The 25,255-nt window shown below is 35.8% G+C and overlaps 1 protein-coding gene across 2 annotated transcripts in view; it reads right to left on the bottom strand.

Annotated features, from left to right (window-relative positions):
* Window positions 1-11,194: 11,194 nt before the first annotated feature.
* LOC127409650 (alpha-(1,6)-fucosyltransferase-like) overlaps window positions 11,195-25,255 on the bottom strand; it is a 115,292-nt gene continuing 101,231 nt past the window's right edge. For both annotated transcript variants that reach the window (XM_051644358.1, XM_051644359.1), the window contains exons 7-10: window positions 17,194-17,440; window positions 13,159-13,335; window positions 12,143-12,293; window positions 11,195-11,993 (exon numbers count right to left, since the gene is read on the bottom strand). In XM_051644358.1, the coding sequence (XP_051500318.1) occupies window positions 11,664-11,993; window positions 12,143-12,293; window positions 13,159-13,335; window positions 17,194-17,440 (905 nt within the window). In that variant the 3' untranslated portion in view covers window positions 11,195-11,663. The remainder of the gene's footprint in view (window positions 11,994-12,142; window positions 12,294-13,158; window positions 13,336-17,193; window positions 17,441-25,255) is intronic.

The following is a 25,255-nucleotide window of genomic DNA, read 5'->3' as shown; positions in this document are numbered from 1 at the left end:
ATCTATAAATAATGGTATGTAATATTTTATGTTCCGTTTTTCGTTAAGTTATAAGTGAAAACGTGGCATACAAGCAACACCAACATAATTGTCAGACAAATAGGAATATACTTAGCTATTACTCGCTATATTTTTGTCTGAGTAAAACAAATAGGCTGGTTGTATTCTACTCTTTGAGAGGTTTCCAACAATATATGACACATGGCTGTTTGATCAGTTTGATGTTTTTACTAATTGCAATAATATGTACAGTGCAATTTTTTTTAATAAATGATCACAACAGAACAATTCTGACTTGTCTGCAAATTTCAAAGCACTTGTTCAGTTTTGGTCATAATGTCTACATGCATTGGAAAGTAGAGCTTCTAATCTTTCAAACAATACCTATTTTGTGTTGGTCAAGACTGTAGCTGTAAATATTTTGACAATAATTTTGTTTTTGCAAGCCCGACATTTCATGAGACATATAAATACCTCTTATAATCAACTGAATACTAATGAGAAACAAACCTAACTTTTTCCCTTCTCATAATGAACCCAAAATATCTGTTATGCACTGTCGAAGTTTTTACTGTCACTGTTAGCTGTATTCTCTCTGAATTGATAAATATATTTTACACTCATGGAGAGGTATGCTATTACTTATTTTCTTCAGAATGTAAAAATCTAGTTAATACAATTTTATTAACGGTCCACAGACGAGAGTAAAAAAAATAAAATAAAAAAAAATAAAAAAAAACTGAAGACAAAGAGACGGAAAGAGAGGAAGGTGCCATTCTGAGGAGAACTGCATGATGGGTTGTATCACAGTAAAACTGTCCAGTATTTTTGTAGTTCTCCATCAGTGGATGTTTTTTCCCCCTTTAACTCTTCATAAAGCTATTAAGATGTCAAACAGTGAAAGTATGATTATGTGCAGTTGAAAACAAACAAAGCTGGAGCCCATAGCACTCTGGGACGTCTGGGTACCCGTATGCTCTTTGAGCACTTAAAAACTTTAATAAAGAAAAGCATTGAAAGTTGCTGTTGGTGCACTTTTCAGAAATGTGAAGGATGAAGCAAATCAAACAAGTGCTTTCAAACTAGAGCTGTACATGTTCAGCCATTTCCAATCTTCATTTCTAACAGGAAAGTAACATAACAATGTTATCCTTATTTAAAAAAAAACAAAAAAAAAAAAAAACAGCTACTCATCCCATTAAACAAGCTGAATTGTCTCGGTCTAATAATGACAACTCACTGAATCAAGCCAAACATTCCCTCCAAACACCCTCTGGTATACCCAGGAGCTTATTTGCATTAGATTACAGAAATAAGATCTACAACCCGAGGCTCTAAGGTTATGCTTACATAAAATAAATTACTGGCAAGAAAATGAGAGGGTTTGGATGAGCTAAACTCCAAAGTAGCAACTTTATATGTTTAAGAGCTTTTAAATACCCTATGAAATGGGGATTCTTTCTTGTGGGATAGCGTACTGTGCATTAGCGTGCTAAAATGGTAAGGCCAGAAACAACGCAAAAGTTTTTAGCTACTCACGCTCAGTTATCGACGTCATTGCTCATGTTTGCGTACTTGTGTAAAGTATGTTTTTTGGCCCAGTTGTTTTACTGTTGACACAGTAAAACCCCAAGTCATGACTACGAAAATTAACAGGAATTTTTTTTTGTCACTTTTCAGTCAGGTTTCTATTTCTGCACCGACAGTGAACTCTCATTGGTCCAAAACCAGCGTGGATAGACCAATTGAATGTGCCACAATGCAAAGACTAACTAGTTCACTAGTCATGTGCATTGAGGGAGCTTGACCAAGAAGATTAGACACACTTAACACAAGATTACAATCAGAGTGCCTTGACACATTCAGATTGGAATAGCGGGATTCCAAACTGTTTTCAGCAAACAGACATCTGTAATACGCATAAATATGCAGGAACCTGAATACCTCAGCCGTTTTATCAAAGGATGCAGACAGAGACAGATGGCTTTGAGCAGGATGTGTATTTGAGTTTAGATAAGACTACAGCCAGTGGTGTAGTAGCATCTGAAGAGGTGGGCATTCTGTGAATTTATGAAGGACTTATATAAATATATATACATTACTGTGCAAAATTCTAAGGCACATAAGATGTTTCACAAAAGCATTTGTCTTAAGATGGTTATTTATATCTTCAGCTTTAGTGTGTCAGTAGGAAATATAAACGTTAGACTCCCAAACATTACTTTTGCAAATAGAAAAGATTAGAATAGAAGAACAGGGAGCCCTGCAACAGATGTCATGGCCCCCACAGAGCCCCCCACTGAACATCGTGTCAGTCTGAGATTACATAAAGAGACAGAAGCAATTGAGACAGACTAAATAGATAGAAGAACTGTGGTGAATTCTCCAAGAAGCTTGAAACATCCTATCTGCCAACAACCAAGAAAAACTGTGTCCAGGTGTATCTAGGAGAATTGGTGCTGTTTTAAAGGCAAAGGTGGACACACTGAATATTGATTTAGCTTCTTTTTTATTTATGTTTACTGGACTTTGTATGACATTAAGTGATAAATGAAAACTATTTATGTCATTATTTTTGAAGACATCCTCACTATGCAACATCTTTCACAAGTGCCTAAAACTTTTGCACAGTAATGTATATTTACATTTAGCAGGGAAATACATTTAGCAGGGAAATACATTTAGCAGGGAAATACATTTACAGTGCAAATTATGGTTACTCCAGGGATGCTTGAGCATTAGCATTAGACGCTGGAAATGTCCCGCCCCTTACTGAAATGGAAAATATGACTGGTTAGCAAATATCAAATCACGTCTGAAATGAACGTTCTGAGTGGTGGATCAGCTAAGTCGGACTGTCTGGATGCCCCTGCCATCAGTTGCGCTCCCGCAGCTCCATGCGCGTTTAGAGAGAATCTCTGTACACTTTTTAAAGAATAATAATAATTAAAAAAACATACACACAATTCACTCAATGGTGCTGCAGCATCGTGTTTCTAGATTGAAAAAGTTCAAAAGTAGGTCAAAAGTCTACTCGCTGTACTGGCGGCCATACGTATCATCACTTATTTTAGGTGGGCATATGCAAAATCCTAAGAAAGATAGGTGAGCATACGGTGTATGCCTGTGTATGCACTAGACTACACTACTGACTACAGCTCTAAATCACCAGTTATCTCCTGTGGACCACAGCTGCCTGCTAATGGTCATCACAGCGGATTTGCAGCGAGCTGACAGCAAACCTTAGGGGCACTAAAGCACATGCCAGAGAGAAGAACTGACCAGAGAAACACACTGTTAAAAATAAAAAGTTGAGTATATGTTAAAAAGTAAAGCAACCAGCTGCAAAGCATATCTGAGTTAACTCAACTACAGGAAAATTAGCTGAACTAACTTAACAATTAAAGTTGGATTAATTGAATTTAATACAATAAATTCAGCAAACTCAAAATATAAATATTTTCACAAATAAATTTAACGTCATTTTTTAAGCTGCTCATACTCATATGGCTGTCTGTACCGGTTGTTTTAAATAATCTCAACTTTTTCTACTCTGAATATAAAGTTTGTCTGACAAAATGGAAGTTTTGTCATTGAGCAAATGAGATGTCGAATCTGACATCAAATGAGATGTTGACAGTTTAAACATAATGCAATGTGCAATGGCTGTGTAAATACAAGGTAGTTACAGTAACAAGCATAATTCACTGTGCCACTAGTGGCAACAAACAGAATTGCACAAAAGAGCACAACAGTCTGGAATCCCATTCTTTTATCCCATAGACAAACTGATTTTCAACTATAACTTATAAACCTTTAAAGACAGACCTACCGTGAGCTACGAAGTTGTTCATCAATGGTATATGCTTCAGTTGTCATCTGCGTTATCTCAACTTCATTATTTAAAATTCGTGTTTGATAGCGGAATTCATGGTAAACAACTACATTACCCGTGGTACAGCAGATAAAGATCCACCAATTAGACAACCATGGCCAACGAAACCCTTGAAATGTGTCTCTGAGTGACCGCACACTCCCATGTCGCACTGTGAATGACGTAATCGAGCCGGTCTCCCTTGACCCTTAAACTACTTATATATTTGTACATATCGGAATATTTCGCAAAAAACGTAAAATATATTGTTTCTACTGTATACTTATAATCAACAACCTAAAATCAATAGTTTTATATATTTCCATCATTTTTATTCAATGACATAATTTGCAATGCTTCATGGGATTGTAGTTTGTGCCCTTATGAAAGACAGTAAGTACGCAAACTTGTACCGTTGTCTTCATGGCCAATTTTCAAATAATTTTTTGCCTTAAAACAAAGTTCGTGATGTTGCGATTCTCCTCGGAACTGGTTTGTCTGGTTCATGGCTTACAACTCATATGAAGGATTTTATAAAAAGTCTATGGAAGAAACAAATGGGGAAAATACTTCCGGAACCCAGATGGCTGAAAAAGTGAGCGGGCACTGTTGGCTCTATTATTGACTGTTTACAAACAGGTTTCCTGGACACTCATCACATTTGCCATTGGATGGACAAACACATAGTTCCACCCCAAACTGATGCCACTGGTTAATGTTAATGTTGCCGTGTCGGGCTGGACGGGTTGCTAAAACAACCGGAGACTTACTTGCAGTTGTTTGCGCATATTAAGCTGGGATATCAGAAAGTATTTTAACATAAAAAAAAACAACAACAACAACAAAAAAAAAACAGCTTTAATTATAGCTGATCTGAGTAACTTCAACCTGAATGGACAGTCCTTTCAGGCAGCAATAACATTTGAAATGTAGAGTTTCATTAGATATGAACACTGGCAATATAATATTTAGAGTTTAAAGGGATAGTTCTTCTAAAAATGAAAATTCTGTCATCATTTACTCACCTTCATGATGTTCAAACCCGAATGACTTCCTGTCTCTCACAATGGTGAAAAATCTCAGCCTCTAAATAAAGGGAAGGTGCGACAGTTTAGAATCTGCACACTTGCCACGAGGGACTGGTGGCCGATTAACTAAATAATTAACTAAACTAATGTCTCTTCGGAACAACAGTCACAGGGAATCGCAACAGAATTAAGTGGCTTTTAATTGAAGTGCTCTCCAGTGAATGTGGAAAAACCTGTCTGTCTATTTTTATGTAGTAAGAGCTGGCTGTATTTATTAAGACTTGTAAAAATCCAAAATTAAAGGACTATAGATCGCAGTAGTGCCCACCCACTTTTTTAGCCATCTTGGTTCCCGAAGTGTTTTTTAGTTCTTCATAAAAGAGTTGTGAGCCAATAACCAAATCAACCAGCTCCGAGGTGAATCACAACATTACAAATTTTGATTTGAAGCAAAACGTATTTGAAAATTGAACAAAAAGAACGTCTTTCATGAGGGAATGAACTACAGTCCCATTAAGCACTGCGAATTAGGTAATCGAATAAAAAGCAATTGATTTAAAGTTGTTGACTGTAAGTATAGAATCAATATATTTAATATACAGTATATTGAAAAAAAAACAACAGATAAATACAAATATATAAGTAGTTTGAGAGTGTAGAGAGAGCGACTTGATTGCGTCATTCATAGTGCATACCCATGAGAGTGGGCGGTCGCTGCAGAGCTCTTTTGGCGCACATTGTTTGCCTGCGGTTCTCTGATTGGTGGATCTTTCTTTGCAGGATTCATGGGTAGTGTAGTTCTTCACCAAGAATTTCATAATTAAGGGGGCCTGGGTAGCTCAGTGGTAAAGATGCTGGCTACCACCCCTGGAGTTCGCTAGTTCAAATCCCAGGGCGTGCTGAGTGACTCCAGCAGGGCCTCCTTAGCAACCGAATTGGCCCGGTTGCAAAGGAGGGTAGAGTCACACAGGGTAACCTCCTCGCGATCGCCATAATGTGGTTCGCTCTCAGTGGGGCACATGGAGAATGGTGCGTGGATGCTGCGGTGGATGGCGTGAAGCCTCCACACACGCTATGTCTCCACGGTAACGCGCTCAACAAGCCACGTGATAAGATGCACGGGTTGACGGTCTCAGACATGATTCGTCCACCGCCACTGGGATTGAGGCGAGTCACTACGCCACCAAGAGGACTTAGAGCACATTGGGAATTGGGCATTCCAAATTGGGAGAGAGAAAAAAAAAGAATTTCATTATTAAATCTTTACAAAAAAATGTTTTTATTAAGTTTAAGTAACACTGACTGAAGGATATACTATCGATGAACAATCTCGAAGCTCATGGTTATATATATTTACGGTAAAATAATCCTTCCGTATGTAAACCCAGTAGTATTCACATGATAGCCGCACAGTGATACTAGAAAGAAACTTGACATAACTATCTGTAAAGCACAGTTTACACCCACTGGAATTACACTGGTAACGTATAACCAGAAATTAATCCGCATAGAAAAGTAGTCCCACATCAAAAGGATGCTCAATACTTGAATGTGTTTTTTCTTTGTTTTGCAAAATGAATTACAAGTCAAAATTATTTTCTGTGGTAATTGACATTATGCCACAAATGCTGTGCATTGATCTGAAATTGAATTCAACCTTTATTTATTTGCTTGGCAGCAGGTTTTCTGGTGAACACAGGTCACTGGTTTGAGGGATGAATATTATGCAGGCCACATTAAACCTGAACTTTGATCATGATATTTCCTTTGAGGGATGTGGGGTGTATTTTGATGAAAGGATCCATTGATGATCCTTGTAAAAGCCAGCAGACCCACGACTTGCACAGCATCAGCTTTGAAGTAACACAACAACCAATCAGATTTCTCCACTTTAATTGATCAGTGGGTTTATAAAGACAACACCCTAAAACAAAAAATATGAAAAAACGTATCGCAGACAAAGTCTCATGATTATGAACATGATTTTTCTTCTTACAAAAAAAGTTTAACAACAAGTTCGAGTTGAAAAGCAGCAAATAAACAGACAAAATGCAAAATCTTTTCAATAAAAATAATAAAAGAATGTTCAGTTAGGTTTGCAGATTCAGATCCATTTTGTACCACTGTTTAAAGAACATTTTTAATTTATAATGCCTGCAATTGGCTGACCATTAGTGTGACTACAACAGCAAATGCCTTCAAATGACATTGACATTTCCATTAAGTTCTTCATATACTCTCTACATATGATTCAATAACGTTCCTGGGGTTCGACATCTCAATTACTATCAGAATGCTCAACCAAGTTGAATATTAAACCCATAACGGTTCAATTAATTTCTACAAGACACTTTGTAATCTTTGAAATCATACTTCAAAATAATATTTGACAATAAAACTGGTGACAACTTTAAAGTTGTTCTAATATATATATATATATATTTAAATTTCTACATTAAAGTCAACATGAAATGGCATTTAAAACCCATTTTACTTCCATTGCATTATTTACGAGTGGGTAGGGTGGGAGCTGATTTTATCTATTGAGAATTGGCATTAAATTGCTGCTTTAACTATTGGCAAGATTTTATAAAGGCTGCACCATCAACAGTAGTGCCTAAATTATTGCCTAAATAAATATGTTAACAAGTAGTTAACACGACCCGATAGCCTGCACGTGTACGTGATATCAGTCGAAAAGATACGTCGTTTCAGAATATTCTGATGAAAGATTATAAAGGCAAACATTTCGTTCTTTGTTATAACGTGCACTGATTAATCCTGACAAAAAAAACCAAAAAAAAACAAACAAACAGAAAACAGTGTATTATGAAAATAAATAAGGTCAATTTTGATTTCATGTTGACTTTTTATTTGTAAAACTGCCAGATGTGATGGATTCTTGGTATAGTCTGTTTCAGTATTGGATTCAGCTGGGAAATTTGTTTGCACATTTATTCAATTTCACGTGTTCATGAATTCATTTTTAAAAATGAAAGTTAAAAATGTATGTTTGGCAAAACTTTTCCCCTTCATTTCAGGCATCATCTTGGATGCACCTTAAATAAAACACAAACAGTTTGTGTGAAAACACACAACTGACCACATGCACAAAGACTTAAAACTGAGAAAAAATGTAAGAGCACGGCGTGATAGAGTGAAATTAGGCAGGTAAGAACACAAGTGAAATGACATGACAAACAAATAAACACAGTGAGAGGAGAACAACAGTCAGGTGAAATGTCTGGCTCATTTTTCATCCCAAAATCAAAAGACATTTTTATTTGTATTTTATTTTTTATTTTTTTGCATTAAGAAAATGAAGCCTTTGTTTTTTAATTTTTGCATTGTAACATTAATTTCATAACAGTTGAACACATTTTCCCACCATATTTACATTATTTTAATTTTTTTGTACTTATTATTTTATATAATTTTATAGGGATGTCCCGATACCGCGCTTATGTACTTGTACTCGTACTTATAAAAATGTTCCAATACCAAAAACCGATACCATCTGTATGAATGTCATTACGTAAACATTCAGCGCACTAATTAAAATCGTGTTATGTCCTAGTGAGATTATTAAACAGCAAAAGCTGCGATTTAATGCAATAAATATATAGTTTGCATGTGCTGCTTGCTTCAAATGTGAGTGTTTGTGAATGTGTGGAGCCGGTGTTGTGCTGACTTAATGACAAATTGCTCATACCTTTTAGAGATCCTTGACTCATACACGGAAAACACCATCATGAGCATCGCACGCTCTGTTTGTAGCAGATGACAGCGAACAGAGCGCTTATTCAATTTGAAGCATGAGGCACATGCAGACTACATATTTAATTAAATAGCAGCCTTTTGCGGTTTAATAATCACTTTGAGTCACGTAGGGGCCGGCTTTTCTGGATTGAGAAGCTGCCGTCATTACGTCAGAGCTCCTTGGACATAGCAACACAGAAACACTTCAAAATAAAAGCTCAATTTAAATGGAAAAAGACAGAAATAGATCACTACTGTACAGTTATGCAATATTCACTGTAATACTACTACTACTATTATTACTAATAATGATAAATCAATAGTAATTGTATTATATTTAAGCAATATCTCACATCTGTGATGCTCTGTTGTGCAGCACTTTATTTGGCAAAAATAACTTCATTGTACAACCTCAATTCTGAAAAAAAAATTGGGACAGTATGACAAAAGCTAATTAAATGCTAATAAAAACAAAAAGGAGTGATTTGTCAATTATATTCACCCTTTGCTTTATTGAAAGCACTACAACTACACATTATATGATGTTTTTCACTGAATTTCATTGTTTTTTGTATGTACAGTAATTTCAAATCAGATGATTGCAACACGCTCCAAAAAAGTTGAGACGGGCAATTTAAGACTAATAAAAATTTGAAATGAGGCGATGTGAAACAGGAGATGGTAAACAGGTGAGGCAATGGTGTTATAGTATATAAGGAGCCTCCATAAACAGCCTAGTCCTTCAAGAGCAAGGATCATTCAAGACTTGTCAATTTGCCAACAGATGCTTCAGCAAGTAATGCAGCACTTTGAGAACAATGCTCCCCAATGACAAATTGGAAGGATTTGGGGCATTTTACCCTCTACAGTGCACAATATAGTTAAAAGATTCAAGGAATCTGGTCAAATCTCTGTGCGTAAAGGACAAGACGAAAACCATTTCTGAATGCGTGTGATCTCTGATCCCTCAGACGTCACTGTCTTAAAAAACATCATTCATCTGTAATGGATATCATGAACATGGGTTTGGGATAACTTTAGTAAACCTTTGTTAGTCAACACCACTCGCCGCTGCATCCACAAATGCAAATTAAGATTTTACTATGCAAAGGAGAAGCCATACATCAACACTGTCCAGAAGCGCTGATGACTTCTCTGGGCTCGGTCTCATCTTAGATGGAAAGTGGAACAGTGGAACTGAGTTTTTTGGTCCGATGAGTCCACATTTCAAAAGGTTTTAGAAAAACACAGCTGTCATGTTCTCCGGGCCAAAGAGGAAAAGGGCCATCCAAGCTGTTATTAGCATCAGGTCCAAAAGCCAGTGTCTGTATGGGCCAGGGGTGTGTCAGTGCCCATAGCAGTGAGAACACCATGAATGCTGACAGACATATACAAATTTTGGAGCAACATATACTGCCATCCAGCACCGTCTTTTCCAGGGACGTCCCTGCATTTTCCAACAGGACAAATTCAAACCACACACTGCCCGGATTTCAAGTGCATGGCCGAATAAGCAGAGATTGCAGGTGCTAGATTGGCGTGCCTGCAGTCCTGATACGCACACAGGACCCCGTACAATTGTGCAGCTAAAGACCTACATAGTGGATGAATGGGGGAAAATTCCACTTTTTAAACTTAACAAACTTGTGTCTTCAGTGCCTAAATGCTTAATAAGTGTTATTAGAAGAAATAGTGATGTTTCACAGTGGTAAACACTCGACTGTCCCAACTTATTTGGAGCGTGTTGCAATCATCTGATTTGAAATGACTGTACATTAAAAATAACACACACACACACACACAAACCCCAATGAAATTCACAAGGTAAAACATCATATAATGTGTAGTTGTAGTGCTTTCAATATAGAAAAGGGTTAATATAATTTACAAATCGCTCATTTTTGTTTTTATTAGAATTTTTCATACTGTCCCAAATTTTTCAGAATTGGGGTTGCATTTCAGATTGTGATGTGAGGTATAAAAGCACTTAATTTGATAAAAATTATACAATATTATTTTGAAAGATTAATTGTTACATTTTCATTCGTTAAAGTTTTGATGAACTAATCTATTTAAACACCATTTTCATGTTAAAATAAAAAAATGAAATAAACTTTTGATATGGAATAAAAAAAAAAACAACAAAAAAAAAATGTATCTGACTCTGTATCGGCAAATACCAAAAAGGAAGTATTGGTACTCGTACTCAAAAAAAAAAAAAAAGGTATCGGGACATCCCTATAATTTCATATTAATTAACTAATCTCAATGTTGATTCTTCATTAGATTTGCATTACTACAGTTAGACATAATGTTTTATTAAAATCAGCATAAATTAAATTCAACAAAACAAATGCTACCACCATGACGTATAAAATACCTTACACTTTAAATAATACATCATTATTTGTTGTATTACTGTAATGAGAATGAGATTGTTTTGCACTAATGATAATTGAAATAATTAAAAATGTAAAGTTGATTTATTATAAAACAAAATGGCACAGTGCAAAAAATCATAATGGTTCTAAAAATAGACTTTATTGTCTTTATGCAAAATATAATTGTTTTTGTATTTATTTATTTATCCATTTTTATTTTGAGGTGAAATATGATCTGGACATGCTCTTGACAGGTTTCGTGAGATTCTCCCAGACAAAGGAAGATACTTAAGCAGAAGAAGGCAAGAAAATATTTAAAAAAAACACTTTAAACAATTAAAAAATATTTAGTTCATTTGTTGCAGGTGATCTGAGCGTCGACGCCCTTTCTAGGCAAAAGCTCTGTTGTGACTCTTGAGTTTCATAGCAGTCAATTTACACAAACTTTTGTCAGATTACACTAAAAGGAGCGTCCGACCTGTAAATACACACGTATACACAATTACACATTCTCACACACTCCATGTGTGTCTATCCTTGAGAATTTGTCTCACCCCTCTTATCTGGCAATCCTTGGTGAGTTCAGCTGTTTGTGAATCGATTATTTCTCTCGTTTATTTTCTATAAGCTCAGCAGCTTATCCGCTTCAGAATAAGTGGGGTACTTCACTGTCTCGATCTTCTCTTTGACTTTGTAGGATGGGTAGAGGCCGGTGCGGGCCAGTTTGCGGTTGACCCCTTTGGAGTATCCGTCCCAGTGGTTTCCAGCAACTCCGATGAGGTCTCCGGGCTCCAGTGGGATGTCGTCGGCTGTGCGAGGCTCGTGCGGGTAGATGGCGATTTGGTTGTGCGCGTTCTGTCCACCGAAGTAGTAGATATCATCCAAAGAACGGAAGAAAGACGAGGCGTCCGGGTGAAGAGTCTGCATGATTTCATAAGCCACACGGCACACCTGACAGGGGGAAAGAAATGGCAGGAAAATGACAGAAAGGAATTAATAAGTAGAATTTGAAAAGAAAGCTTGATATTCAAAGAACAAAACGTCTGTTTCTGGACCTGTATCTTTATCAAAGACAGATGTTCTTGTACAGTGTCTCGTACCTGTGATGAAAACGTGCAAACCAGAAAGTCAGTCTGGGACAGGAAGTGGATGTCAAGTATGACACCTCGGAGAGAATTTTCTGTGTAACGGTTGTGTAAACTCGCTGACCAAGAGATGGAGTTATCGCTGATGAACTCATAGTCAGTGTACCTGAGATACACACAGAACATTAAACAATAACATTAATAACATTAAAGTGTTTACTATACATTAGATGCAACCAATAAAGGATGTGACCATAAACAAAAGACACTTTATTTACACTAACAAGTATTGAGATATAATAATGAACAACTAACTTAAAATGTAATAATTTTCTGGAGCAGCCTGTAAATATAAATGTCAATAAAATAAACAAATCAAAAACAAAACAAACAAATCAAAACATAAAAAACAAAAAAACAAACAAGAACTTAGATAAAAAAACAACAACATAAAAACAGATAAAAACCAAGCAAATCAAAACACAAAAAAACACAAACCAAAACAAACAAATAAATAATAATAATAAAAACACAAAACAAAAATAAATAAAAACAAAACAAAGAAATAAAAATAAAACAAAACATTAAAACAAAGTAAAAAAACAACAATAAAAAAGGCAAAAAAATTAAACAAAAAAGCAAAACAAAATGCCAAACCAAACAAAAAATTGACAACAAGGTGCCTATAATTCTATTTAAAAAAACAAAACAAACAACAGCCAAAACAAAAACACAAACCAAACATAAAAACAGATCAAAACCAAGCAAAATAAAACAAAGTAAAACAAAAACCAAAACAAACTAATAAAAATAAAACACAAAACATAAAACAAAAAAGTAAACTAAAACAAAAAACAAACAAAAACAAAATGCAAAAAAATTAAACAAAAGCAAAACAAAATGCCAAACCAAACAAAAAATTGACAGCAAGGTGCCTATAATTCTATTTAAAAATAATAACAATTTACAGTATTCAAATATACAAATAAAATATACATTCAACAAGACATGAATGAACTGTAATAACTCACTTGGTTTTAGCTTCCTCTAACAGCGAGGGGTCATCGGTGGCCAGATATACTCGTCTTTTATCCACATGGACTCGCTGAGATATGTACTCGAACTGTTCCTCCACATGTGCCATGTACTCCTCTATGGGGTGAAACGCGGCTTCTGTCCCGACTTTATCTGTTCGTCTGACATGGACGCTGCAACACAGAGAAACAGAATACAGGATTACTTAACATTTATAGAGACAGGAGCCGCAACATCAGATATCAAATGAACTTATGAACCGAACACAATCGTTTTTCTCTCTATTGCTCTCTTTTGAACTGATATTTTTGCTTCATTGTTCATTTACTCTATTGTATTATTTGGGTTATTTCATTTCACAGTGTTGTCATGAGACAATAGAGTCTCCAGCGGAGCTGCAATCATTCAAAACTCATTTATCTAATCAATTTAATCATGGCTGTGAGTCGAGTTAATTCTTATTAACATTTGTCATCTTTATCTCACACTGTTTTATCAGTGTAACACCCACACAGACGCGGCTACCCCGGGGACAGATAAACCAACACACACAAAGACACAAAGAAACACAAAAAGACAAGTAAAACAACACTTCCTAACCCCTTCCAGTAAATAATCTAAACAAACAGACCAAAAACATAATTTACTTACAAACAAAAGTGCATATATCTAGAGATTTTAAGACTTGTTTCCAGAGAATATATGAACAAAACAAAACCAAACAAAAAAGAAAAATAAAGTTCTTTTTAATACCCTATTTTTTGTTGAGGATAAATCTTACAAAAGTGAGATTTATGCTTAAAACAAGAAAAAACTACTTTGTAAATGTGAATGTAAATTGATTGGTAACACTTTACAATAAGGTTGTATTCATTAACATCATTTAATGCAACAATGAACAAAACCTGGATAATATTTATTTCTACATATATTAATAAAATGTTAACATTTAAAGTTATATTTATACATTAATATTAGCTAATGGAATATAAACTAACATTAACAATGAACAAAAAGGGAGTGATTATAATTTTAATTCAATTATTTTATTTATATGATTATATTCTTATTTTAATTGCATTCATTAAAATGTCATTTTATTTGATTTATTTATATTATAGTATTCTTATTTTAATTTTAATAATTAAAATGACATTTTATTTGATGTTACTTATCATTAATTATTAATAAATGTAATTTCCTATCAGCTTTTAATGTGTATATTGATGCTTTGGCAATATTGTATGTAAATGTAGCACCCTATTCCCTCCCACGGTTGATTAACCTGAGCTCTTTTAGGGCAGGCACTCGGGTTCAGTTATTATGCGTCTCTTGACTGATTATATGGGTCTTCTCTTAAACCAATAACCTGCTGTAAGTCACCACAATATGAAATAAACTATGAATTTTAATACACATTACAGTTGTGCCCAAATGTTTGCATACCCTGGCAGAAATTGTGAAATTTTGGCATTGATTTTGAAAATATGACTGATCATGCAAAAAGATCATGTCTTTTATTTAAGGATAGTTATCATATGAAGCCATTTATTATCACATAGTTGTTTGGCTCCTTTTTAAATCATAATGATAACAGAAATCACCCAAATGGCCCTGATCAAAAGTTTACATACCCTTGAATGTTTGGCCTTGTTACAGACACACAAGGTGACACACACAGGTTTAAATGGCAATTAAAGGTTCATTTCCCACACCTGTGGCTTTTTAAATTGCAATTAGTGTCTGTGTATAAATAGTCAATGAGTTTGTTAGCTCTCACGTGGATGCACTGAGCAGGCTAGATACTGAGCCATGGGGAGCAGAAAAGAACTGTCAAAAGACCTGCGTAACAAGGTAATGGAACTTTATAAAGATGGAAAAGGATATAAAAAGATATCCAAAGCCTTGAAAATGCCAGTCAGTACTGTTCAATCACTTATTAAGAAGTGGAAAATTCGGGGATCTCTTGATACCAAGCCAAGTTCAGGTAGACCAAGAAAGATTTCAGCCACAACTGCCAGAAGAATTGTTCGGGATACAAAGAAAAACCCACAGGCAACCTCAGGAGAAATACAGGCTGCTCTGGAAAAAGACGGTGTGGTTGTTTCAAGGAGCACAATACGACGATACTTGAACAAAAATGAGCTGCATGGTCGAGTTGCCAGAAAGAAGCCAGTGCCACAAATGACAACACCTTGACACACCTCACAGCTTCTGGCATACTGTAATTTGGAGTGACGAGACCAAAATAGAGCTTTATGGTCACAACCATAAGCGCTATTTTTGGAGAGGGGTCAACATGGCCTATAGTGAAAAGAATACCATCCCCACTGTGAAGCATGGTGGTGGCTCACTGATGTTTTGGGGGTGTGTGAGCTCTAAAGGCACGGGGAATCTTGTGAAAATTGATGACAAGATGAATGCAGCATGTTATCAGAAAATACTGGCAGACAATTTGCATTCTAAACGAAAGCTGCGCATGGGACGCTCTTGGACTTTCCAGCATGACAATGACCCTAAGCACAAGGCCAAGTTGACCCTCCAGTGGTTACAGCAGAAAAAAGGTGAAGGTTCTGGAGTGGCCATCACAGTCTCCTGACCTTAATATCATTGAGCCACTCTGGGGAGATCTCAAACGTGCGGTTCATGCAAGACGACCAAAGACTTTGCATGACCTGGAGGCATTCTGCCAAGACGAATGGGCAGCTATACCACCTGCAAGAATTTGGGGCCTCAAATAGACAACTATTACAAAAGACTGCACGCTGTCATTGATGCTAAAGGGGGCAATACACAGTATTAAGAACTAAGGGTATGCAGACTTTTGAACAGGGGTCATTTCATTTTTTTTCATTGTTTCCATGTTTTGTTTTATGATTGTGCCATTCTATTATAACCTACAGCTGAATATGAATCCCATAAGAAATAAAAAAAATGTGTTTTGTCTGCTCACTCATGTTTTCTTTAAAAATGGTACATATATTACCAATTCGCCAAGGGTATGCAAACTTTTGAGCACAACTGTATATATGTGACTTAACACTCTAAATACTGAACTTGATACTATACACTTTAACTTCAGTAAATGAATAAACTCAGCAAATTCTACTTAGAATAAGCAAATTACAATAATTAAGAAAAAAAGACTGTAGACACAATCAGTAAAATGGAATGAAATGTATGTGTTGACTTTGACTGAATGAATTCACAGAATTAATGTTATTACACAGTAGTAACACCCCAAATCTAGTTTCAACACACTCTTTGAGACCGTTTCACCGACCACAGATGAATATGGAAATATAAGTTTGGTGGTTCCTTCAGCAAGTGTCTATAGTCCATACTGCAGTTGTGTATAAACAATACTTGACTGATTTACACTTCTATTCAGAACTAACTCGTCCGGTGCTCACGCACAAGTTAGTGACAATAATGTTTCATCGAGTTTTAATGTCTTTCCATTTAGAACAGACACAAATAAAACACCCTATCACAAAACAAAACAAAAATGCTCAGCGAGATGTTGGATGAAACTATTACTAACACTCTGATAGCAATTAAATGAGAGTAAATAAATGAATCCTGTTGGGATTATCGTGATTACTCACATGCTCATCTGTTCACGAGCGTCTCTATCGGATTCACATCTCAAACATGCGCTCTCTCACCTCACCCCTCCCACAAACTCGCATGAACCAATAATGGATAAAATCTACCTGTGTTTAAGGTGGGCTTACTGACACAAATGAATAAAAGGTGAACAAACTTGTTTGCAAAATAACACATTTTGCAAAAGTACATTGCAACCAAATTGATAGGGGGTCTCTTAAAGGAACAGGAACCAAAATATACTTAACTTTGTGAACTATAATAAAGCTCAACACATATATTAAGCATTGTTGATAAATGCATTCTAAGTTCTTCATTTCAGTTTTAGGGGAAAAAAAAAATCCCTGGGGTTACATAAATATAATCATAAAAAGTACTTTGAAATCGAAAAATTTGAAATTGAGTGACAATAGTGTACTGACCCAACAATGGGGTGTTTAAAGCCCAGTTTGATGGCCGTGTCCTGGATCTCCTTCTCCAGCCATGCCTGCGGGCGGACCAGATACTTAACAAACTGTGACACCCACCAGACGGATGGGTCACCGTGAAGACGCTGCAAACGGGGTGCTAGGTCTTCTGGGATAGCGAGAGGGAGGTATGGCGGTCGTGGGTGTAGACTATCGACGATGGGCAACTCCACCACCTGAACGTCATAATCATGAGCTTCACCTGTTGAGAAACACATGCTGAATGTTAATGACAAGCATAAATCTGCATCCACAAATCAATTGTTCAGCCCATTCGCTCTGTTCCACAACCTAGTGAACTGCCTAAGTAAACAGTACTCTACTATCTGAGTAGGCAGTACTACTTAAGGTTTTAAAATAGTGTGTTACATAGATTGTAGGGTGATGTTGAATACAAATTCACCCCTGTGGAAAAAAAAAATACAGAGAGAGAAAGATAAGAAGAAACCAGGGAGACTTTGATTCACAGAAATATTCCCAAAGTGTTTTGGAAGGAAGTTTCTTCAGATGTCGCAGGGTTTTGCAAGTCAAGGTGACCTGTTTTAATGCTCAAACACACTCGAACAACCCAACACACAAACACACTCTCTCCCTGGTGCTTTGAATGACTGGCACTGGTCTCATTGCAGAAGTCTGGACATGTTAGATTAAATAGGTCACATACCCTGAATCTCTCACAAACAACCACCAGAGAAAGTGACGGAAAGATACAGATCGAAATAAAGAATGAGAGAGACAGGAGGCGGTGATGTTATTTTGATAGAGAAACTCTTTTTGAAGGGATAGTTCACCCAAAAATGAAACTCAGGCTTTTATTTCTGCTCAGGAAAGTAGTTCATTTTTAATTGCCCTGCCATTTTCACTGGCTCCACCATAAAAATAATAATAATAATAATAAATAAAAACAATTATTTTATAAATATATTTTTATATAAAGTATGTGCCAGAAAAAAATTCTATTTAGATTTTTCAATCAAAATTACTTTGTGTTTAACAAAAATGACTAGGTTTTTATTTTTGAAATAATAGCTGGAAATTACACAACAATAATGGACAGCAATAAAAAAATTTGCTGGAAAATGAAGGCATATGGTGTAAAACATTACTGATTTATATATTTTTTTTTGGTACTTGAACATTACATCACATTATATTGTCCTTAAACTCTATGGTCCTGCCAAAGGGGGGCGCTATATCGCAAAAAAAGTTTATGCATAAAACGTTAAAGTCTCCGTATACAAAAGTCAGGCATATGAGATATCACTGAAAATCTTAGAATCTGCACTTTTCAGAGAAAACATGACTTCTGCATTTATGTTACTTAAAACAACAAAATAAGGCCTAAAAACATTCACGTTGAAAATTAGCGCCCTCTAGAGGTAATGGGGTAGAAATATTAACATGAAGACAAAAGTCCTTCACATAGCACCTAAATGGAAAAGTCATATATCAAATGAAAGTGCTCATTCTCAGGAATGTGACTGTACAGTTATTATTGTTGCTCTACTACCACAGTTCGAAAGATTTTCAAAAGAATCACAATGTGAAATATGATTTCTTGAAGTCATCAAATATAAACGTCTCATTTATGCTCCGATGACTGCTGCTGTAAGCCCCAAATAGCCAAAAACTTTAGATCTGCTTTTCCCTTAGGGAGTTTTCTAAAATAATGAGCCATTTTCTACTTGTCTGTGAGCTTGCTTGGCTGAATAATCCAATGTTATATCTTAGATGTCCAGAGCAAAATATTCCATCCAGAAGTAAAAGCATGCAAAACAAATCATCATATGTTTTCGACTACTGATGACAAAATCAGTATATCACTTTTATATCATAAAGGGGATCTCAGCTTTCTAATGACACCAAGATTGAGCTTCTAGTCCACTCAGAGGCCGAGATATTCAATCAAAAAACGAGGGTGTTGCATGAACTGAAAATTAGACGAATGTCTATGGACGAGCACATCTGTGAGTGCTACAATGTGTTAGAGCGCCACCTGCATTTCAGATCTGTTTATTGTGATGGAGAAAAAAATATTCTATATATACTAAATATACGTCCTGCCATCTAGTGGAATAAAATAAGACTTTTCAAAGTGAGGTAGAGTGAACAGAACCAGAATTACCTATTTACAAAGTTTGGACAACAAGTTTTTCCCCCAAAAAACTTTATCATAAGATTATAAACACATACAATATTATTTATGAATAACTGGAGTCTTTTTTATTTATTTGGGGGGTTCTCTGAAAAATGAGACCACTATTTTACAATTAGTCCACAGTATGTGTGAATGGTGTGCTTTTAAATTTGAGTGTGAAAATTTGGGCGGTATCCCAAAAATGCACCAGAGTTTAAGGCAGTGGTTCTCAAAGTGTGGGGTGTGCCCTGTATAGGGGGCGCGGAGGTACTGCAAGGAGGGCGTGGAAGACTCATCCTCAAATATCGTTCACTTTCACACACTCAAAACAATTAGTGAAAATACACATAAGAACCGATATGCGCAATCTATTTTCCTCTGGCTTTAAACTTTAGCCTGGCACCACAGCACATCTTGCGCACGCAGCTCTTGACAAGCGTTGATGTCAGGTGCACTCATGTAAACAAGGTTATTCTTGCGTGTGTTTCAGATGAGTGACGAGGTGAATTAACTCTTAAGTTTCGGTCTTTTCACACAACACATTATATGACTTCAGAAGAATTGAAATCTAAGGCACGAGTGTTATGGATGACTTGAAGGTTCTTTGATATGTGCTTTCGGAGCTTGGACAGCCACAAACACGATCCTCTCATCCCTCAATCTTGTGTTTCACAGATAAAAAAAGTAATACTGATTTTGAACGATGAGGGAGAGTAAATGATGGCGGAAAGGTCCGTTTTTAAGCATAAAAAAATGGCGGAAAGGTCAAGTTTATCAGATTGTACAGAGGTCCTGACCACTACCGAAACAGCATGTAGGCGGCGCTGTCACGTAATACTTGTTACTGTTACTGATGGCGCTGGTTAAGATGTGAAAATCACAGTCATTTATTATTACTGGATGAGGATTTAAAAAAAAAAAACTTTTATAGAGACTGCTGAAACTCATTTCCATTCAAAGGTATGAATCCTTGCAATTATCAATTTGTATTAAAAAATAACAATTCTAGAGTAAAACTGTCTCCAATGAGATATAAAACTTTCTGGTAGTTAAATGTGGATGAATGGAGGATTCGGTTTTCTGAGTGACCAAGCACCCCCTGGAGTGAAGTGAAACTTTCCATTCAGTTTTCATTGTATTTTAAATAAAACAAAATGCGAAGGTTTTTCTTGTTTCAAAAGGGGGGCTGTGACCCCCCAAAAATTGAGAACCACTGGTATAAGGGGTTAAATCAGCAGACTTTGCAACAACAAAATTCAATGCATTACATAAGTTTTCAAGGCATCAAAACACATGTAAAAGTTTAACGAAGGTACAATAAGATTTATCAAACACACAACATTGGCCCTGGGTCAGCGGGTCATCCTTATTAAGCCTTGAAACTTCTGTCATCATTTACTTGATTTTCTTTCTTCCGTGGAACACGTTTTTATTATCCTTTTTGGAAAATTAAATAATATGGAAAAGAGCAGCATGAATATTCTTCAAAACCTTTCCTATTGTGTTCCATGAAATAAAGGAAGCCATATGGGCTTGGAACAACATAAGTGAGTAAATAATGACAATTTTAATTTTTGGGTAAACTATCCCTTTAAGCACTTGTACCGTTTCATTCTGTGACTACAGTCAAAGCATTATTAGAATAATGAAATCGCAACACAAACCACAAATTAGCCTACGCAGAACATGCTGCATAGAAACAACGGCTACGTTTCAATAGTTTGTTAAACACAAGTAGGTCTTCTGATTACACCCATTAAACCAGTACAACTAAACGTTGAAGTCCCAACCGCAAACCAACTGACAGCTAGCTCATTAAAACTCAACCGAACAATTACACAATAAACAACAATGACGAATTACGGTCGATCTAAGAGCAAATGCATGTGTGCTCGAGAGTATGCTTGAAATTTTAATTAGGTAAGGCATAAAATATTTAATAAAAAACTCCCAAGTCGTTCCCAGGCTTATGTAAGAGTACTCGCGGCTCGGTTTTTTTCCTTTTTCTTGAGGCTGCTGTGGGTTTTGGCGAGAATCCTCAGATAAGCTATTCCCACACCAGATCCTTTGCTGGAATAATTAGGACACAAAGCGGTGAGAACAGTTTCACTTGTCCTGATTGCGCTTAAATATCTGTCTTGTATGAGATCGTCACACTTTGTCTATTTAGCAGGAAGTATATTAGACAAGTGAATTCTAGGTACTATAAAAACGAGTTTTAACAGTGTATATTTATGCTGATAGTCGTAAGTTTTTCAAGGCAAGTTCACTTATATTGCACATTTCATAAACTGTAGTTTTCATAGTGCTTTACATCCAATTAAAATAATGCAAGTTCATAAGCTATAAAAATGATTGAAAAAAAAATTAGGAAGAAAGAAAACTTAATTGGTAGCACTTCACAATAAGGTTCTATATGTTAACATTAGTTAAATGCATTAGGTATTGTGAACTAACAAATAAACAATTCTTTTTACAGCATTTATTACTCTTTGTTAATGGCAATTTATAAATATACTATTGTTCATTATTAGTTTATGCTAGTTCATACTGCATTTACTAATGTTAACATATACACCATTTTATGTAAAATATATATTAGTACATGTGGAAATTAATATTAACCAAAATTATTAAATGTTGTTAAAGCTTTATTCTTTTAATGAATTAATGTAAATTAATACAACATTATGGTAAAGTGTTACCGGTTCATTTAAAAATGGATTAAAATGAATGATAAGCAAGAAAAATGACAAAATACAATGACACAATTGAAATGAAGACAACACTTTACAATAACACATTCTAATTGTTAACATGAGTTAATGCATTAGATAACATGAACTAACAAAGAACAATATTTTGTATCACACTTATTAATCTTTGTTAATGTTAATTTATGAAACTACAATTGTTTAGTTCAAGTCAGTTCGTAATGCATTAATGTTAATGTATAAAACTTTAAATAAAAAAAAAGTATTAGTATACGTTGAAATTAACGTGATCTAAGATTAATAAGTGCTGCAAAGTATTGTTCATTGTTAGTTAATGTTAGGTAATGTTAAAAAGTTTGAATTAACAAAATGTTAATAACTGCAGTCTTAACCAACACAAAATAGGTATCATTTTAAAGATTAGAATATCTACTTTCCAATGCATGTAGGCATTATGACCCAAATCTGAAGGAGTGCTTTGAAATTTGGAGACAAATCAGAAGTGTTCTGTTTTGATAATTTATTAAACATTTTGCAGTGTGCATATTATTGTAATCAGTAAAAACATCAAACTCATCAAATAGCCATGTGTCATATGTTGTTGGAAGGCTCTCAAAGAGTAGAAAACATTCAGCCTATTTGTTTTACTCGCAGACAAAAATATAGTGATTAATAGCTATGTCTTTGACATACATGTTTCATGTAAACAGGTGTTGCTCATATGCCACATTTCCGCTTATAACTTCATGAAAAATAAACAGAACATAAACTAGCACATTCCATCACTTAGAGGAGGCGATTATCTTTAAAACGAGCCCACACACAAAGATATTGAATGGATAGATCATTAGATAACCCACATGAAGCACAACGTGCACACAGCATCTGGCTATTAGGCTACAAACACGTTAGATTTCCTGGACCAGATGACGTCATCGAAAATGCTGTAGCGTCATCAAGCGCTAAACCAATCGGATTAGGTTCAGACTGCCCCAACCACTGGTGATAGTCCACCATATTTGGGCAGAGTCATGTGATCAATCACATGGCCAGCAGGAGATGGTGGCAAGTAAATGACACAGACTCAATGATGACTCAAATGACACAGAATGAAACTCCTTCTGTGAAATCTCATTACTAAAATCATGTTTGCATAGCATGCAGACCTTTAGTCACTGTTGTGTTTGCATGTGTAATTAGTTCTTATGTACAATTATTATGTTTTATTTGTTTGGAGATGTTTTTGGACACTAGGATAAATAATTTTTGTAATGCTATAATGTTTGATTGTTTTGTTGTATCAACACAAAATTTTACTCTGCTACAGGTGACATGATTGAGAACCAAAAAACAAAAGCAGTTTTTCAGAACCACCTTATTTACACCCTGAGATATATACAGTCATGGGAAAAAGAAAGTACACTCTCCTTGAATTCTATAGTTTTACGTATTAGGACATAATAAAAATCATCTGGTCCTTAGCAGGTCTTAAAATTAGGTAAATACAACCTCAGATGAACAACAACACATGACATATTACACCATGTCATGATTTAACAAAAATAAAGCCAAAATGGAGAATCCACATATGAAAAACTAAGTACACCCTTACTGCTTCCATAGAAATTAAGATGCTAAGTAGTAGCCAAGTGCTGCTTATCAAATGCCCTTGATTAATTGATCATCAGCAAGTGTGACCACCTCTATAAAAGCTGAAGTTTTAGCAGTTTGCTGGTCTGGTGCATTCAGGTGTGTGTTAACACAATGCCAAGGAGGAAAGACATTAGCAATGATCTTAGAGAAGCAATTGTTGCTGCCCATCAATCTGAGAAGGGTTATAGGGCCATTTCCAAACAATTTAAAGTCCATCATTCTACAGTGAGAAAGATTATTTACAAGTGGAAAACATTCAAGACAGTTGCCAATCTTCCCAGGAGTGGACGTCCCAGCAAATTCACCCCAAGGTCAGACCGTGCAATGCTCAGAGAAATTGCAAAAAACCCAAGAGTTACATCTCAGACTCTACAGGCCTCAGTTAGCATGTTAAATGTTAAAATTCATGACAGTACAATTAGAAAAAGACTGAATAAATATGGTTTGTTTGGAAGGGTTGCCAGGAGAAAGCCTCTTCTCTCTAAAAAGAACATGTCAGCACGGCTTAGGTTTGCAAAGTTGCATCTGAACAAACCACAAGACTTCTGGAACAATGTCCTTTGGACAGACGAGACCAAAATGGAGATGTTTGGCCATAATGCACAGCGCCACGTTTGGTGAAAACCAAACACAGCATATCAGCACAAACACCTCATACCAACTGTCAAGCACGGTGGTGGAGGGGTGATGATTTGGGCTTGTTTTGCAGCCACACGACCTGGGCACCTTGCAGTCATTGAGTCGACCATGAACTCCTCTGTATACCAAAGTATTCTAGAGTCAAATGTGAGGCCATCTGTCCGACAGCTAAAGCTTGGCCAAAATTGTGTCATGCAACAGGACAATGATCCAAAGCACACCAGCAAATCTACAACAGAATGGCTGAAAAAGAAAAGAATCAAGGTGTTGCAATGGCCCAGTCAAAGTCCAGACCTCAACCCGATTGAAATGCTGTGGCGGGACCTTAAGAGAGCTGTGCATAAACAAATGCCCGCAAACCTCAATGAACTGAAGCAACGTTGTAAAGAAGAGTGGGCCAAAATTCCTCCACAATGATGTGAGAGACTGATAAAGTCATACAGAAAACGATTACTTGAAGTTATTGCTGCTAAAGTTCGTTCTACAAGCTACTGAATCATAAGGTGTACTTACTTTTCCACACATGGCTTCTCCATTTTGGCTTTATTTTTGTTAAATAAGGATTTAAATAATATAGGGGTGGACTTGTTAGATGAAGGCCGTCATATTAATGGTTAATATTATTTTCCCCACCCACATGGCCTTGGTTACATCAGCAGAAAAGTTGTTAAAGAGGTGGAGAAATGTATACAATTTTGATCAGTTTTAATAATTGTAACTTTTTTTTTTAGAATAACATGCACTGATGAATCCTGCACAAAACAACTTGCCATTTATTCAGCAAGCAAATAGAGTCAGTTTTGATTTCATGTTAACAACTTCATAAAGAGATATTCAGACAGACAACATTTGCTTTGAGACACTCAAAAGATCT

The sequence above is a fragment of the Myxocyprinus asiaticus genome, chromosome 19, assembly GCF_019703515.2.
Source record: "Myxocyprinus asiaticus isolate MX2 ecotype Aquarium Trade chromosome 19, UBuf_Myxa_2, whole genome shotgun sequence".
Taxonomy (NCBI): domain Eukaryota; kingdom Metazoa; phylum Chordata; class Actinopteri; order Cypriniformes; family Catostomidae; genus Myxocyprinus; species Myxocyprinus asiaticus.
This window is presented reverse-complemented; position numbering and strand designations above follow the sequence as displayed.